Genomic DNA, 13,888 nt, shown 5'->3' with positions numbered 1-13,888 from the left:
TCCTCCCTCTTCACACACCCCCCACTCCCCTCCCCCCTCTTCACACCCCCCCACTCCCCTCCCCCTCTTCACACCCCCCACTCCCCTCCCTCTCTTCACACCCCCACTCCCCTCCCTCTCTTCACACACCCCCACGCCCCTCCCCCTCTTCACACCCCCCACTCCCCTCCCCCTCACTCCCCTCCCCCCTCTTCACAACCCCCCACTCCCTTCCCCCTCTTCACACCCCCCCCCACTCCCCTCCCCCCTCTTCACACACCCCTCCCCCCTCTTCACACACCCCTCACTCCCCTCCCCTTCTTCACACACCCCCATTCCCCTCCCCCCTCTTCACACCCCCCATCCCCTCCGCCCTCTTCACACCCCCCATCCCCTCCGCCCTCTTCACACATCCCACTCCCCTCCCCTCTTCACACACCCCCACTCCCTGCCCCCTCTTCACACCCCCACTCCCCTCCCCTCCCCCCTCTTCACACCCACCCCTCTCCCCTCTTCACACATTCCCACTCCCCTCCCAAAGATGGCGCCGGTGCGAGGCGACTCTCTGCGAGCTCTCACAAACAGATCTTTTTACTTAACTTGTACTCGTTCTAATCTTTTATAATTTAATTCTAAACCTAACATTATTACTAACCTCTCTCTTTTATCCTCTCTTGCAGGCTTGAACATCCTCCGAGGCCGTTGGAGACCTTTTGACCGACCCGACCTCCGCGACCTGGAAGAAGATCGGGCCCAAACCGGAAGTGAAGCCACGACCTCGATTTGGAGCAGACCTGGGCCTCGGAGCTCCAAACCCGGCCTAACTACCGACGCCAGGCCCCGGATCGCCTTGCTCAGTCCCCGGAGCTCCCAACCCGACCCCAGACGGCAAGACCCGGCCCAACGCGACCCCGAGAGACCCACCCAGCGACCCGACCCCGAGAAACCCGCCCAGCGACCCGACCTACCTGGTAACGGAAGAAAGAAAAATCCACGTGGAGGCTCGACCGGGCCCACTTCAAGATCCGACCCCAGAAGCGCCCAGGGAGGGAACAGACCACGTGACCCAGCCCAACCAGCCTCAAGAAGCCCCTGCCCACGACCCCCGAAACAGCGGAGACCACGCACGAGGACCCGAACACGCTGCAAGGTATTCCCGCGCCCGCAGAACGCCGGGACCCATCCGGATCGCAAACATGCCCCCCCTAGCAACCCCTCTACCTCAACCAGCGCCCGGGTCCCTGCCAGACACGACTCCAGATACGTAGACAGCGCTCTGGTCCCCGCCAGCGCCCTGGACCCCGCCAGACGCGACCACCTACCTTCCACAAGAGCTGACATCGGACATCGGATCCCAGGATCATCCAGCCGCAGCTGCCGACCAAGGAAGCGAGGGAAACGCGGCGGTCTGCAGGTTAGACTGAAGCAACGCGGTTTCAAGACCCCTCTCCCCAGCATACTCCTGGCAAACGTCCAAGCAATCGAAAACAAGCTGGATGAACTTAACGCCAGACTTACCTCTCAGAGGGAAGTAAGAGACTGCTGTGTGCTCTGTTTCACAGAGACATGGCTCACCCCTGCCTCACCGGACTCTGCCATACAACCTGAAGGCTTCTCAATTCATCGGGCGGACCGCACGGCATCATCAGGCAAAGCGAAGGGTGGAGGGGTTTGCCTCCTCATCAACTCCTCCTGGTGCTTGGATGTGGCGACTCTGGCAACCTACTGCTCCCCAGACCTGGAATACCTGACCGTGAAGTGCCGCCCATATTATCTTCCACGTGAGTTCACTTCAGCCATTATCACAGCAGTCTACATCCCACCCCAGGCAGTAGTGAGGAAGGCGCTGGACGAACTATACACAGTAATAAACAACTACGAAACAGAACACCCGGAGGCCTTGTTCATCGTGGCCGGAGACTTCAACAAGGCCAACCTCAAGAGTGTACTGCCGGAGACTTCCGGGTGCGGCGATGACCAGCTCAGTCGCACGTTTCGGCACCTCCCGTTTTAACGGACTTTTGGGCTCTTATCGGGAGCCCCAACGGCAATTTTCGAAGGCTAAACCCACTGTGAGGCGACATAGAAGGGAGTCCCCCCGTATGTGAATGGACAGAAGAGATAATAGTGGCCAGATTGCGGAGGATCCTCTGGAGCAGTGGCAAAGAAGGGAAGTGAGAAGCAAGATGGCGGCGGAGGGAGGCCAGTTGGTATGGGGCCTGGAACAGCAGGAGTTCCTCCGGCGATGTGTGGAGGAGCTAAAGAAGGAGGTGCTGGCGCCGATGCTGCAGGCGATTGAGGGGTTAAAGGAGGCGCAGAAGACCCAAGAGATGGAGCTCCGTGGAGTGAAGGCAAAAGCTGCCGAAAATGAGGACGAGATACAGGGCTTGGTGGTGAAGACGGAGACGCACGAGGCACTGCATAAGAGGTGTATGGAGAGACTGGAAGCCCTGGAAAATAGCTCGAGGAGGAAGAAATTAAGAATCTTGGATCTCCCCGAAGGGGCAGAGGGAGCGGACGTTGGGGCGTGTGTGAGCACGATGCTCCATACCTTAATGGGAGCTGAGGCCCTGACGGGCCCCCTGGAAGTGGAGGGAGCGTATCGAGTCCTCGTGAGAAGACCAAAGGTAGGAGAAATACCTTGAGCAATAGTGGTGAGGTTCCACCGCTACAAGGACAGGGAGATGGTCCTGAGATGGGCGAAAAAGACACGGAGCAGCAGGTGGGAGAACGCGGTGATCCGCGTGTATCAGGATTGGAGTGCGGAGGTGGCGAGAAGGAGGGCGAGTTTCAATCGGGCCAAGGCGGTGCTCCACAAGAGGAAAGTGAAATTCGGAATGTTGCAGCCGGCAAGACTGTGGGTTACACACCAGGGTAAACACCACTACTTCGAGACGGCAGAGGAGGCGTGGACATTTATTGAAGAGGAGAAGTTGGACTAGATTGGAGAAAGAGTGTTTGAAATGAAGTAGTGAGGTGGTGGCAAGGGACTGTGAATCAGATGGGGTAAAATTTTCATTCCCCTCGAAGGGGGGGGGACACACAAAGAAATGTGGCCGCCGGTGGGGAAGGGGAGGGGGGAGGGGGGAGGAGAGGGGGAGCTGCGCCATCAGGGGCGGGGCCAAGAGGGAAGCGTGGGCTTTGTTCCCGCGCTATGGAAATTGTGACGGGAAAAGGGGGCGCAGAAAGGAGGGGGCCTCACATAATGGGAGGCTAAGGATAAACGGGGGAAGCCGAGGTCAGCCAGAGTTTGCTGAATTCCGGAAGCAATATGGGGGGGCGCAACTAAGCTAGAGAGGGATCTAGCGGGGGGGGAGGGGGGTTAACTGGGTTGCTGCTGCTAAGGGGAAGGGGGAGCTGTTATGGGATGGGATGGTCGGGACGGGAGGGCGCCATCGGGGGGGATAAGCGGGTGCGTGGGATCCGGGTGAGGAGCTGGTCTAAAAAAGGGGATGGCTAGTCGACGAGGGGTGGGGGGGTGTAAAGAGCCCCCCAACCCGGTTGATCACATGGAACGTGAGAGTGTTGAATGGGCCGATTAAGAGGGCAAGGGTACTTGCGCACCTAAAGAAGCTAAAGGCAGACGTGGCCATGCTTCAGGAGACGCACCTGAAACTGGCAGATCAGGTCAGGTTAAGAAAAGGGTGGGTGGGACAGGTATTCCACTCGGGCTTGGATGCGAAAAATAGAGGGGTGGCAATACTGGTGGGGAAACGGGTATTGTTTGAGGCGAAGACCATAGTGGCGGACAATGGGGGTAGATACGTGATGGTGAGTGGCAGATTGCAAGGTGAAGCGGTGGTGCTGGTGAATGTATATGCCCCGAACTGGGATGACGCGAACTTTATGAAGCGTATGTTGGGGCGCATCCCGGACCTGGAGATGGGAAAGTTGGTAATAGGGGGGGGACCTCAACACAGTGCTGGACCCAGGGCTGGCCAGATCTAGGACCGGGAGGAGGCCGGCAGCGGACAAGGTGCTTAAGGGCTTTATGGAGCAGATGGGAGGGGTGGATCCTTGGAGATTTACTAGGCCAAGGAGTAAAGAGTTTTCCTTCATCTCCCATGTCCACAAAGTGTACTCCCGGATAGACTTCTTTGTCCTGGGAAGGGCGCTGATCCCGAAGGTGGCAGGAACGGAGTATTCGGCTATAGCAATTTCAGATCATGCCCCACATTGGGTAGATCTGGAAGTAGGAGAGGAAAAGGAACAGCGCCCACTCTGGAGATTAGATATGGGACTGTTGGCGGACGAGGGCGTATGTGTAAGGGTGAGGGGATGTATTGAAAGGTACCTAGAGATCAATGATGACGGAGAGGTCCAGGTGGGAGTGGTCTGGGAGGCGCTGAAGGCGGTGGTTAGAGGGGAGCTGATCTCCATAAGGGCCCATAAGGGGAAACAAGAGGGTAAAGAAAGGGAGCGATTGTTGAGGGAGGTTTTGAGGGTGGATAGGCAATATGAGGAGGCTCCAGATGAAGGGCTATACAGGGAAAGACGGAGATTGCACACGGACTTTGACTTGTTGACCACGGGTAAGGCGGAGGCACAATGGAGGAAGGCACAGGGAGTGCAGTATGAATATGGAGAGAAGGCGAGCCGGCTGCTGGCCCAACAATTTAGGAAGAGGGGGGCGGCGAGAGAGATCGGAGGGGTTAGAGACGAGGAGGGAAAGATGGAACGGGGAGCGGAGAGGGTGAACGGGGTGTTTAAGGTATTTTACGAGGCTATATAAGGCTCAACCCCTGGGAGGGAAAGAGGGAATGATGCGTTTCCTAGACCAGCTGGAGTTCCCTAAGGTTGAGGAACAGGAGATGACAGGACTGGGAGCGCAGATTGAGGTGGAGGAGGTGGTAAAAGGAATTGGGAACATGCAGGCAGGGAAGGCCCCGGGACCGGATGGGTTCCCGGTGGAGTTCTATAGGAAATACGTGGACCTGCGGGCCCCACTTCTGACGAGAACCTTTAATGAGGCTAGGGAAAGGGGGACACTACCCCCGACGATGTCGGAGGCGACGATATCGCTGATCCTGAAAAGAGACAAAGACCCGCTGCAGTGCGGGTCATACAGGCCTATTTCCCTCTTGAACGTAGATGCCAAGCTTTTGGCCAAGGTGGTGATGACGAGGATAGAGGACTGTGTCCCTGGGGTGGTGCATGATGATCAAACGGGGTTTGTTAAAGGAAGGCAATTGAATGCTAATATACGGAGGCTGCTGGGGGTGATGATAATGCCCCCACCGGAGGGGGAGGCGGAGATAGTGGTGGCGATGGATGCAGAGAAAGCATTTGATAGAGTGGAGTGGGACTACCTGTGGGAAGTACTGAGGAGATTTAGATTTGGAGAGGGGTTCATTAGATGGGTTCAGCTCCTGTACAGGGCCCCGGTGGCAAGTGTGATTACAAATAGGCAACGATCTGAGCACTTCCGACTATATAGGGGTACAAGACAGGGATGTCCCCTGTCCCCGTTACTGTTTGCGTTGGCAATTGAGCCGCTGGCCATAGCACTGAGGGGCTCTAGGAAGTGGAGGGGGGTACTTAGAGGAGGAGAAGAGCATCGGGTGTCATTATACGCGGATGATTTGTTGTTGTATGTCGCGGACCCAGTGGAGGGGATGCCTGAGATAATGCAGACACTCAGGGAGTTTGGAGAATTTTCAGGATATAAATTGAATATGGGGAAGAGTGAACTGTTTGTGATGCACCCCGCGGGGAACAGGGCAGGGGAATAGACGATTTACCGTTGAGGAGGGTAACAAGAGATTTCCGGTATTTAGGGATCCAGGTGGCCAGGAACTGGGGAACCTTGCATAAGCTTAACTTGGCACGACTGGTAGAGCAGATGGAAGAGGACTTTAGGAGGTGGGACATGGCGCCCCTGTCATTGGCGGGCAGGGTTTAGGCGGTTAAAATGGTGGTCCTTCCGAGGTTTCTTTTTGTGTTCCAGTGCCTCCCTGTACTGATTACAAAGGCCTTTTTTAAGAAGGTGGACAAGAGTATTATGAGCTTTGTGTGGGCTGGAAAGACCCCAAGAGTAAAGAGGGAGTTCCTGCAGCGCAGTAGGGACAGAGGAGGACTGGCACTGCCGAGTCTAAGTGATTATTATTGGGCCGCCAACGTGTCAATGATATGTAAGTGGATGAGGGAAGGGGAAGGAGCGGCGTGGAAAAGGCTGGAGATGGCGTCCTGTAGGGGAACTAGCCTAAAAGCACTGGCGACGGCTCCGTTACCGTTCTCACCGAAAAAATACACCACAAACCCAGTGGTGGTGGCAACTCTGAAAATTTGGGGGCAGTGGAGACGACATAAGGGAGTGACGGGTGCCTCAGTGTGGTCCCAGATAAGGAACAACCATAGGTTCGTCCCGGGAAGGATAGATGGGGGATTTAAATCTTGGCAGCGAGCAGGTATTGCGAAATTGAAGGACTTGTTCTTAGACGGGACGTTCGCGAGTCTGGGAGCACTGACAGAAAAATATGGGTTGCCACCTGGGAATGCATTTCGCTATATGCAAGTGAGGGCATTTGTGAGGCAACAGGTGAGGGAATTTCCGCAGCTCCCAGCGCAAGAGATCCAGGACAGAGTGATTTTGGGGGCATGGGTGGGTGATGGTAGGGTGTCAGATATATATAGGGAAATGAGAGATGAGGGGGAGACGATGGTAGAGGAGCTGAAGGGAAAATGGGAGGAGGAGCTGGGGAAGAGATTGAGGAGGGGCTGTGGGCAGATGCCCTAAGTAGGGTAAACTCTTCGTCCTCGTGTGCCAGGCTCAGCCTGATACAATTCAAGGTTCTACACAGGGTGCATAATACGGGAGCAAGGCGGAGTAGATTTTTTGGAGTGGAGGATAGGTGCGGGAGATGCGCGGGAAGCCCGGCGAACCACACCCATATGTTTTGGTCATGTCCGGTATTGCATGGGTTCTGGGTGGGTGTGGCAAAAGTGATTTCAAAGGTGGTGGGGGTCCGGGTCGAACCAGGCTGGGGGTTGGCTATATGTGGGGTTGCAGATGAGCCGGGAGTGCAGGAGGCGAGAGAGGCCGATGTTTTGGCCTTTGCGTCCCTAGTAGCCCGGCGAAGGATTCTACTTATGTGGAAAGAAGCTAAACCCCCGGGCGTGGAGGCCTGGATAAACGACATGGCAGGGTTTATAAAATTGGAGCGGATAAAGTACGCACTAAGAGGTTCGGCTCAAGGGTTCACCAGGCGGTGGTAACCGTTCCGCGACTATCTCGCAGAGCGATAAGGGAAAATAGGAAAGGTAGCAGCAGCAACCCAGGGGGGAGGGGGGCTCATTTGGGTCCTCAGGGGTTTTATGTGTGTGTTTATATATTAGTTATTTATATTTGATTTTACGAAGTTACTATTTTAGTTACTATTTCTGTTGTTTCTTATTTTGTTGTTGGCAGTTGCCGTTAGTTAGCATATTAATTATTTAAAAAACGATCAATGTATATATTATTACAAAGTTGTAAAATGGGAAATTTTTGTTTGATCGAAAAACTTTAATAAAATATATATATTTTTTAAAAGTGTACTGCCAAAATTCCACCAGCACATCTCCTGTCCCACCAGGGGCGACAACACTCTTGACCACTGCTACTCAAAAATCAAGGGCGCCTACCGTTCCATCCCCCGACCGCACTTTGGGAAATCAGACCATAAGACGGTGCTCCTTCTCCCGGCATACAAGCAGATCTCAAGCGGGAGAATCCAGCTAAGAAGGTTGTGCAGTGCTGGTCCGAGACGACAAAAGAGCTCTTACGTGACTGCTTAGAGACAGTGGACTGGTCCATATTTAAGAACTCAGCGACCAACTTAAATGAGTATGCCACCACCGTCACAGACTTCATCAGCAAATGTGTGGACGACTGCGCACCAAAGAAAGCAGTACGTGCGTTCCCCAACTGGAAACCATGGCTCAATCGCGAGATTGACTCCCTACTGAAGGACAGATCTGAGGCGTTCAAGGCAGACGACCCTGACCTATACAAGAAATCCAGGTACGACCTCCGCAAAGCCATCCGGAATGCCAAGAGAGAATATCAAACCAAGCTAGAGTCACAGACAGACTCTCGGTGGTTGTGTCTAGGACTAAACAACATAACGGGCTACAAAGCGAAGCCGAACAGTATCTCTGGCAGCAGCGCACCACTCCCCGATGAACTCAATGCATTCTATGCTCGGTTCAAGCAGGTAACCAACAATCCGCTGGCGAGTGCCCCAGCAGCCCATAATTCACCCATACCCACCATCACAGCTTCCGAAGTCAGATTGGCCTTCCTGAAAGTGAACCCTCGGAAGGCGACGGGCCCAGACGGGCTCCATGGTCGCGCACTCAGAGTCTGCGCAGACCAGCTGGCAGAGGTATTCACGGACATCTTTAACCTGTCCCTACTCCACTCCGAGGTCCCCACCTGCTTCAAGAAGACCACCATCATACCGGTACCAAAGAAGAACCAGGCAACGTGCCTCAATGACTACCGACCAGTGGCCCTGACGTCTTTCGTAATGAAGTGCTTCGAGAGGTTGATCATGAAGCGCATCACCTCCATACTCCCAGAATGCCTTGATCCACTGCAATTAACATACCGCTGCAACCGGTCCACCTCAGACACCATTTCCCTGGCCCTACACTCATCCCTAGAGCATCTTGAAAACAAGGACTCCTACATTAGACTCCTATTTATTGACTACAGCTCCGCCTTCAACACCATAATCCCAGCCAAGCTCATATCAAAGCTCCAAAACCTAGGACTTGGCTCCCCACTCTGCAACTGGATCCTCGATTTTCTGACCAACAGACCACAATCAGTAAGAATGAACAACAACACCTCCTCCACAATAGTCCTCAACACCGGCGCCCCGCAAGGCTGCGTACTTAGCCCCCTACTCTACTCCCTGTACACACACGACTGCGTGGCAAAACTTGGTTCCAACTCCATCTACAAGTTTGCTGACGATACGACCATAGTGGGCCGGATCTCGAATAACGATGAGTCCGATAACAGGAGGGAGATAGAGAACCTAGTGGAGTGGTGTAGCGACAACAATCTCTCCCTCAATGCCAGCAAAACTAAAGAGCTGGTAATTGATTTCAGGAAGCAAAGTACTGTACACACCCCTGTCAGCATCAACGGGGCCGAGGTGGAGATGGTTAGCAGTTTCAAATTCCTAGGGGTGCACATCTCCAAAAATCTGTCCTGATCCACCCACGTCGACGCTACCACCAAGAAAGCACAACAGCGCCTATACTTCCTCAGGAAACTAAGGAAATTCGGCATGTCCACATTGACTCTTACCAACTTTTACAGATGCACCATAGAAAGCATCTTATCAGGCTGCATCACAGCCTGGTATGGCAACTGCTCGGCCCAGGACCGCAAGAAACTTCAGAGAGTCGTGAACACTGCCCAGTCCATCACACAAACCTGCCTCCCATCCATTGACTCAATCTACACCTCCCGCTGCCTGGGGAAAGCGGGCAGTATAATCAAAGATCCCTCCCACCCGGCTTACTCACTCTTCCATCGGGAAGGAGATACAGAAGTCTGAGAACACGCACAAACAGACTCACCCCTCTTCCTCTTCAACCCCCTTCCTCTTCACCCCCTCCTCACCTCGCCTCCTCTTCATACACCCCCTCCCCTCTTCATACCCACCTCCTCTTCTTCACACCCCCTCCTCCTCTTCACACCCCCCCTCCTCCTCTTCACAACCCCTCCTCCTCCTCTTCACACCCCCTCCTCCTCTTCACACCTCCTCCTCCTCTTCACACCCCCTCCTCCTCTTCACACCCCCTCCTCCTCTTCACACCCCCTCCTCCTCTTCACACCCCCTCCTCCTCTTCACACCCCCTCCTCCTCTTCACACCCCCTCCTCCTCTTCACACCCCCTCCTCCTCTTCACACCCCCTCCTCCTCTGCACACCCCCTCCTCCTCTGCACACCCCCTCCTCCTCTGCACACCCCCTCCTCCTCTGCACACCCCCTCCTCCTCTGCACACCCCCTCCTCCTCTTCACACCCCCTCCTCCTCTTCACAACACCCCTCCTCCTCCTCCTGTTCACACCCCTCCTCCTCCTCCTGTTCACCCCCTCCCTCCTCACCCCCCCTCCTCCTCTTCACCCCCCTCTCCTCCTCTTCACCCCCCCTCCTCTTCACCCCCCCCTCCTCCTCTTCACCCCCCCTCCTCTTCACCCCCCCCTCCCTCTTCACCCCCCCTCCTCTTCTTCACCCCCCCCTCCTCCTCTTCACCCCCCCCTCCTCCTCTTCACCCCCCCCCCTCCTCCTCTTCACCCCCCCTCCTCCTCTTCACCCCCCCCTCCTCCTCTTCAACCCCCCTCCTCCTCACACACCCTCCTCCTCCTCTCACACCCCCCTCCCTCTTCACACACACCCCTTCTTCATCACCCCCTCCTCTTCACACACACCCTCCTCCTCCTCACCCCCCTCCTCCTCCTCACCCCCCCTCCTCCTCTTCACCCCCCCACCCCTCCTCCTCTTCACCCCCCCTCCTCCTCTTCACCCCCCCTCCTCCTCCTCCTCCTCCTCTTCACCCCCCCTCCTCCTCCTCCTCCTCTTCACCCCCCCTCCTCCTCCTCTTCACCCCCCCTCCTCCTCCTCACCCCCCCTCCTCCTCACACACCCCCTCCTCCTCCTCACACACCCCCTCCTCCTCCTCACACCCCCCCCCTCCTCCTCCTCACACCCCCCCCTCCCTCCTCCTCACACCCCCCTCCACCTCACACCCCCCTCCTCCTCCTCCACACACCCCCCCCTCCTCCTCCTCCACACCCCCCCCCTCCTCCTCCTCACACCCCCCCTCCACCTCCACACCCCCCCTCCCCTCCTCCTCACACCCCCCCTCCTCCTCCTCACACCCCCCTCCTCCTCACCCCCCCCTCCTCCTCCTCACACCCCCCCCTCCTCCTCACACCCCCCCCCCCTCCACACACCCCCCCCCCCACCTCCTCACACCCCCCCTCCTCACACCCCCCCTCCTCACACCCCCCCCTCCACCCCTCCCACACCCCCCCCCCCTCCTCCTCACACCCCCCCTCCCCCTCCTCCTCACACCCCCCCCCTCCTCCACACACCCCCCCTCCCCCTCCTCCTCACACACCCCCCTCCTCCTCACACCCCCCCCTCCTCCTCACACCCCCCCTCCCCCTCCTCCTCACACACCCCCCCCCTCCTCCTCTCACACCCCCCCCCCCTCCTCCTCACCCCCCCCCTCCTCCTCACCCCCCCCCTCCTCCTCACACCCCCCCCCTCCTCCTCACACCCCCCCCCTCCTCCTCACACCCCCCCCCCCTCCTCCTCACACACCCCCCCCCCTCCTCCTCACACCCCCCCCCCTCCTCCTCACACCCCCCCCCTCCTCCTCACACCCCCCCCTCCTCCTCACACCCCCCCCCTCCTCCTCACACCCCCCCCCCCCCTCCTCACACCCCCCCCCTCCTCCTCACACCCCCCCCCCTCCTCCTCACACCCCCCCCCCTCCTCCTCACACCCCCCCCCCTCCTCCTCACACCCCCCCCCTCCTCCTCCTCACACCCCCCCCCCTCCTCCTCACACCCCCCCCCCTCCTCCTCACACACCCCCCCCCTCCTCCTCACACCCCCCCCCTCCTCCTCACACCCCCCCCCTCCTCCTCACACCCCCCCCCCTCCTCCTCACACCCCCCCCCCTCCTCCTCACACCCCCCCCTCCTCCTCCTCCTCCTCACACCCCCCCCTCCTCCTCCTCCTCCTCACACCCCCCCCTCCTCCTCCTCCTCCTCACCCCCCCCCCTCCTCCTCCTCCTCCTCCTCACACCCCCCCCTCCTCCTCCTCCTCCTCACACCCCCCCTCCTCCTCCTCCTCACACACCCCCCCTCCTCCTCCTCCTCACACCCCCCCCTCCTCCTCCTCCTCCTCACACCCCCCCTCCTCCTCCTCCTCACACACCCCCCCTCCTCCTCCTCCTCCTCCTCACACCCCCCCCCTCCTCCTCCTCCTCCTCCTCACCCCCCCCCTCCTCCTCACCCCCCCCCCCTCCTCCTCACCCCCCCCCCCCTCCTCCTCACACCCCCCCCTCCTCCTCACACCCCCCCCCTCCTCCTCACACCCCCCCCCTCCCCCCTCCCCCCTCTTCACACTCACCCGGCCGCCATCTTCCCGGGCTGGTGTCATGGAGATTCCCGGACCCCCTGGGCGGCTCGGCCTTCCCGCAGACCGGTAGCGGGATCCGGATCGGGTTCGAGTAGAGGACGGGGCTTCAGGACGGGACGGTTGATTGCAGGTTTCTCCGCCGGTTGCGGATGTATTATTTTGTTTATTTTCCAGGCGATTTTTTTTCGCAGCTCCGGCGGGTCTTGCAGGCAGCGCGGTGACGTCACCGCGTTTGTCGTACGTACGTACATCGTCATTATGTTAATACATGCAAAGTAGCTATGTAAATGAGGGTGTGACACAGACCCACCATTCTCAATATAGTGGTGAAAAATATTACTCCTGAAGTGAAAATATTACTGCCAGAATGAGAATATTATTACTGTCAAATGTCGGAATATTACTGTTAGAGTCAGAATATTATTACTGTTGCTGTGACAATATTATTACTTTTAGTGTCAGAACATTATTACTGTCTGTGTGAGAATATTACTGTCGTAATGAGAATATTATTACTGTCAATGTGAAAATATTGTTGTTTGAGTCAGAATATTATTCTGGTTATTATTATTCTAAACCAGGGGCTGGTTAGCATAGGGGCTGGTTTATCTAGGGACTGGTTTAGCCAGGCGCTGGTCTAGTACAGTGGGCTGAACAGCTGGCTTGTAATGCAGAACAAGGTCAGCAGCGCAGGTTCAATTCCCGTACCGGCCTCCCCGAACAGGTGCTGGAATGTGGCGACTAGGGTCTTTTCACAGTGACTTCATTGAAGCTTACTTGCAACAATAAGCAATTATTACTGTTGCTGTGAGAATATTATTACTATTGGAGTGAGAATATGACTGCCAGTGTGAGAATATTACTGCGAGTGAGAATATTATTTCTGTCAGTGTGAGAATACCATTACTGTCAATGTGAAAATATTACTGTTAGAGTCAAAAATTTATTACTGTTGCTGTGAGAATATAATAATAATCATCTTTATTAGTGTCACAAGTAGGCTTACATTAACACTGCAATGAAGTTACTGTGAAAATGCCCTAATCGCCACACGACGGCACCTGTTTGGGTCCATTGAGAGAGAATTCAGAATGTTCAATTCGCCAAACAGCACGTCTTTCAGGACGGAAACCAGAGCACCCGGAGGAAACCCACGTAGGCATGGGAAGAACGTACAGACTCCGCACAAACAGTGACCCAAGCCGGGAATTGAATCATTGCTACCGTGCCGCCCATTGCTGTTAGAGTGAGAATATTATTACTGTTGGTGTGAGAATATTACCATTACTGTGAGAATATTATTACTGTTAGTGAGAATATTATTACTGTCAGTGTGAGAATATTACTGTTAGTGTTTAGTTATTTGATGTAACTAGTAGAGTTGACAAGGAAGACCAGGTGGATGTGGTTTATTTAGATTTTTAGAAGACTTTCGACAATGTCTCACAGATTACTATGTAAAGTTAAAGCACATGAGTTGCTCCCCTGGTAATTGGGGGAACCACTCAGTATAAAACCCTGGCCTGGATGCCGGCCAGGGAGGGTGGCCCTTCGGGGAGAGGAGTTGTAACTTTGTTATTTGTGTATACCGTAACAAACCTTTTGTTAATTTCTACCCTACGTGCATTCCTGTTGTTTCTTCCATTGGATTCTACACTCGCGTCGAGGGTGACGTGGAGCTGCCGCAACAACCATGCGTTATACCGCAAACCCACTTTGCTTCAGCCCACAAAGGCCTGCACTCTGAATGGTGAG

The 13,888-nt window shown here is 56.0% G+C and overlaps 1 protein-coding gene across 3 annotated transcripts in view; it reads right to left on the bottom strand.

Annotated features, from left to right (window-relative positions):
* Positions 1-12,365, bottom strand: part of bsdc1 (BSD domain containing 1) — a 111,005-nt gene extending 98,640 nt beyond the window's left edge. For all 3 annotated transcript variants that reach the window (XR_011940821.1, XR_011940823.1, XM_072500162.1), the window contains exon 1: positions 12,125-12,365. Coding sequence is in view for 1 of the 3 variants with exons in the window: in XM_072500162.1 (XP_072356263.1) it covers positions 12,125-12,135 (11 nt within the window). In the remaining 2 variants the exon portion in view is untranslated. The remainder of the gene's footprint in view (positions 1-12,124) is intronic.
* Positions 12,366-13,888: the final 1,523 nt, after the last annotated feature.

Source organism: Scyliorhinus torazame, chromosome 1 (genome assembly GCF_047496885.1).
Source record: "Scyliorhinus torazame isolate Kashiwa2021f chromosome 1, sScyTor2.1, whole genome shotgun sequence".
Classification (NCBI taxonomy): Eukaryota; Metazoa; Chordata; class Chondrichthyes; order Carcharhiniformes; family Scyliorhinidae; genus Scyliorhinus; species Scyliorhinus torazame.
This window is presented reverse-complemented; position numbering and strand designations above follow the sequence as displayed.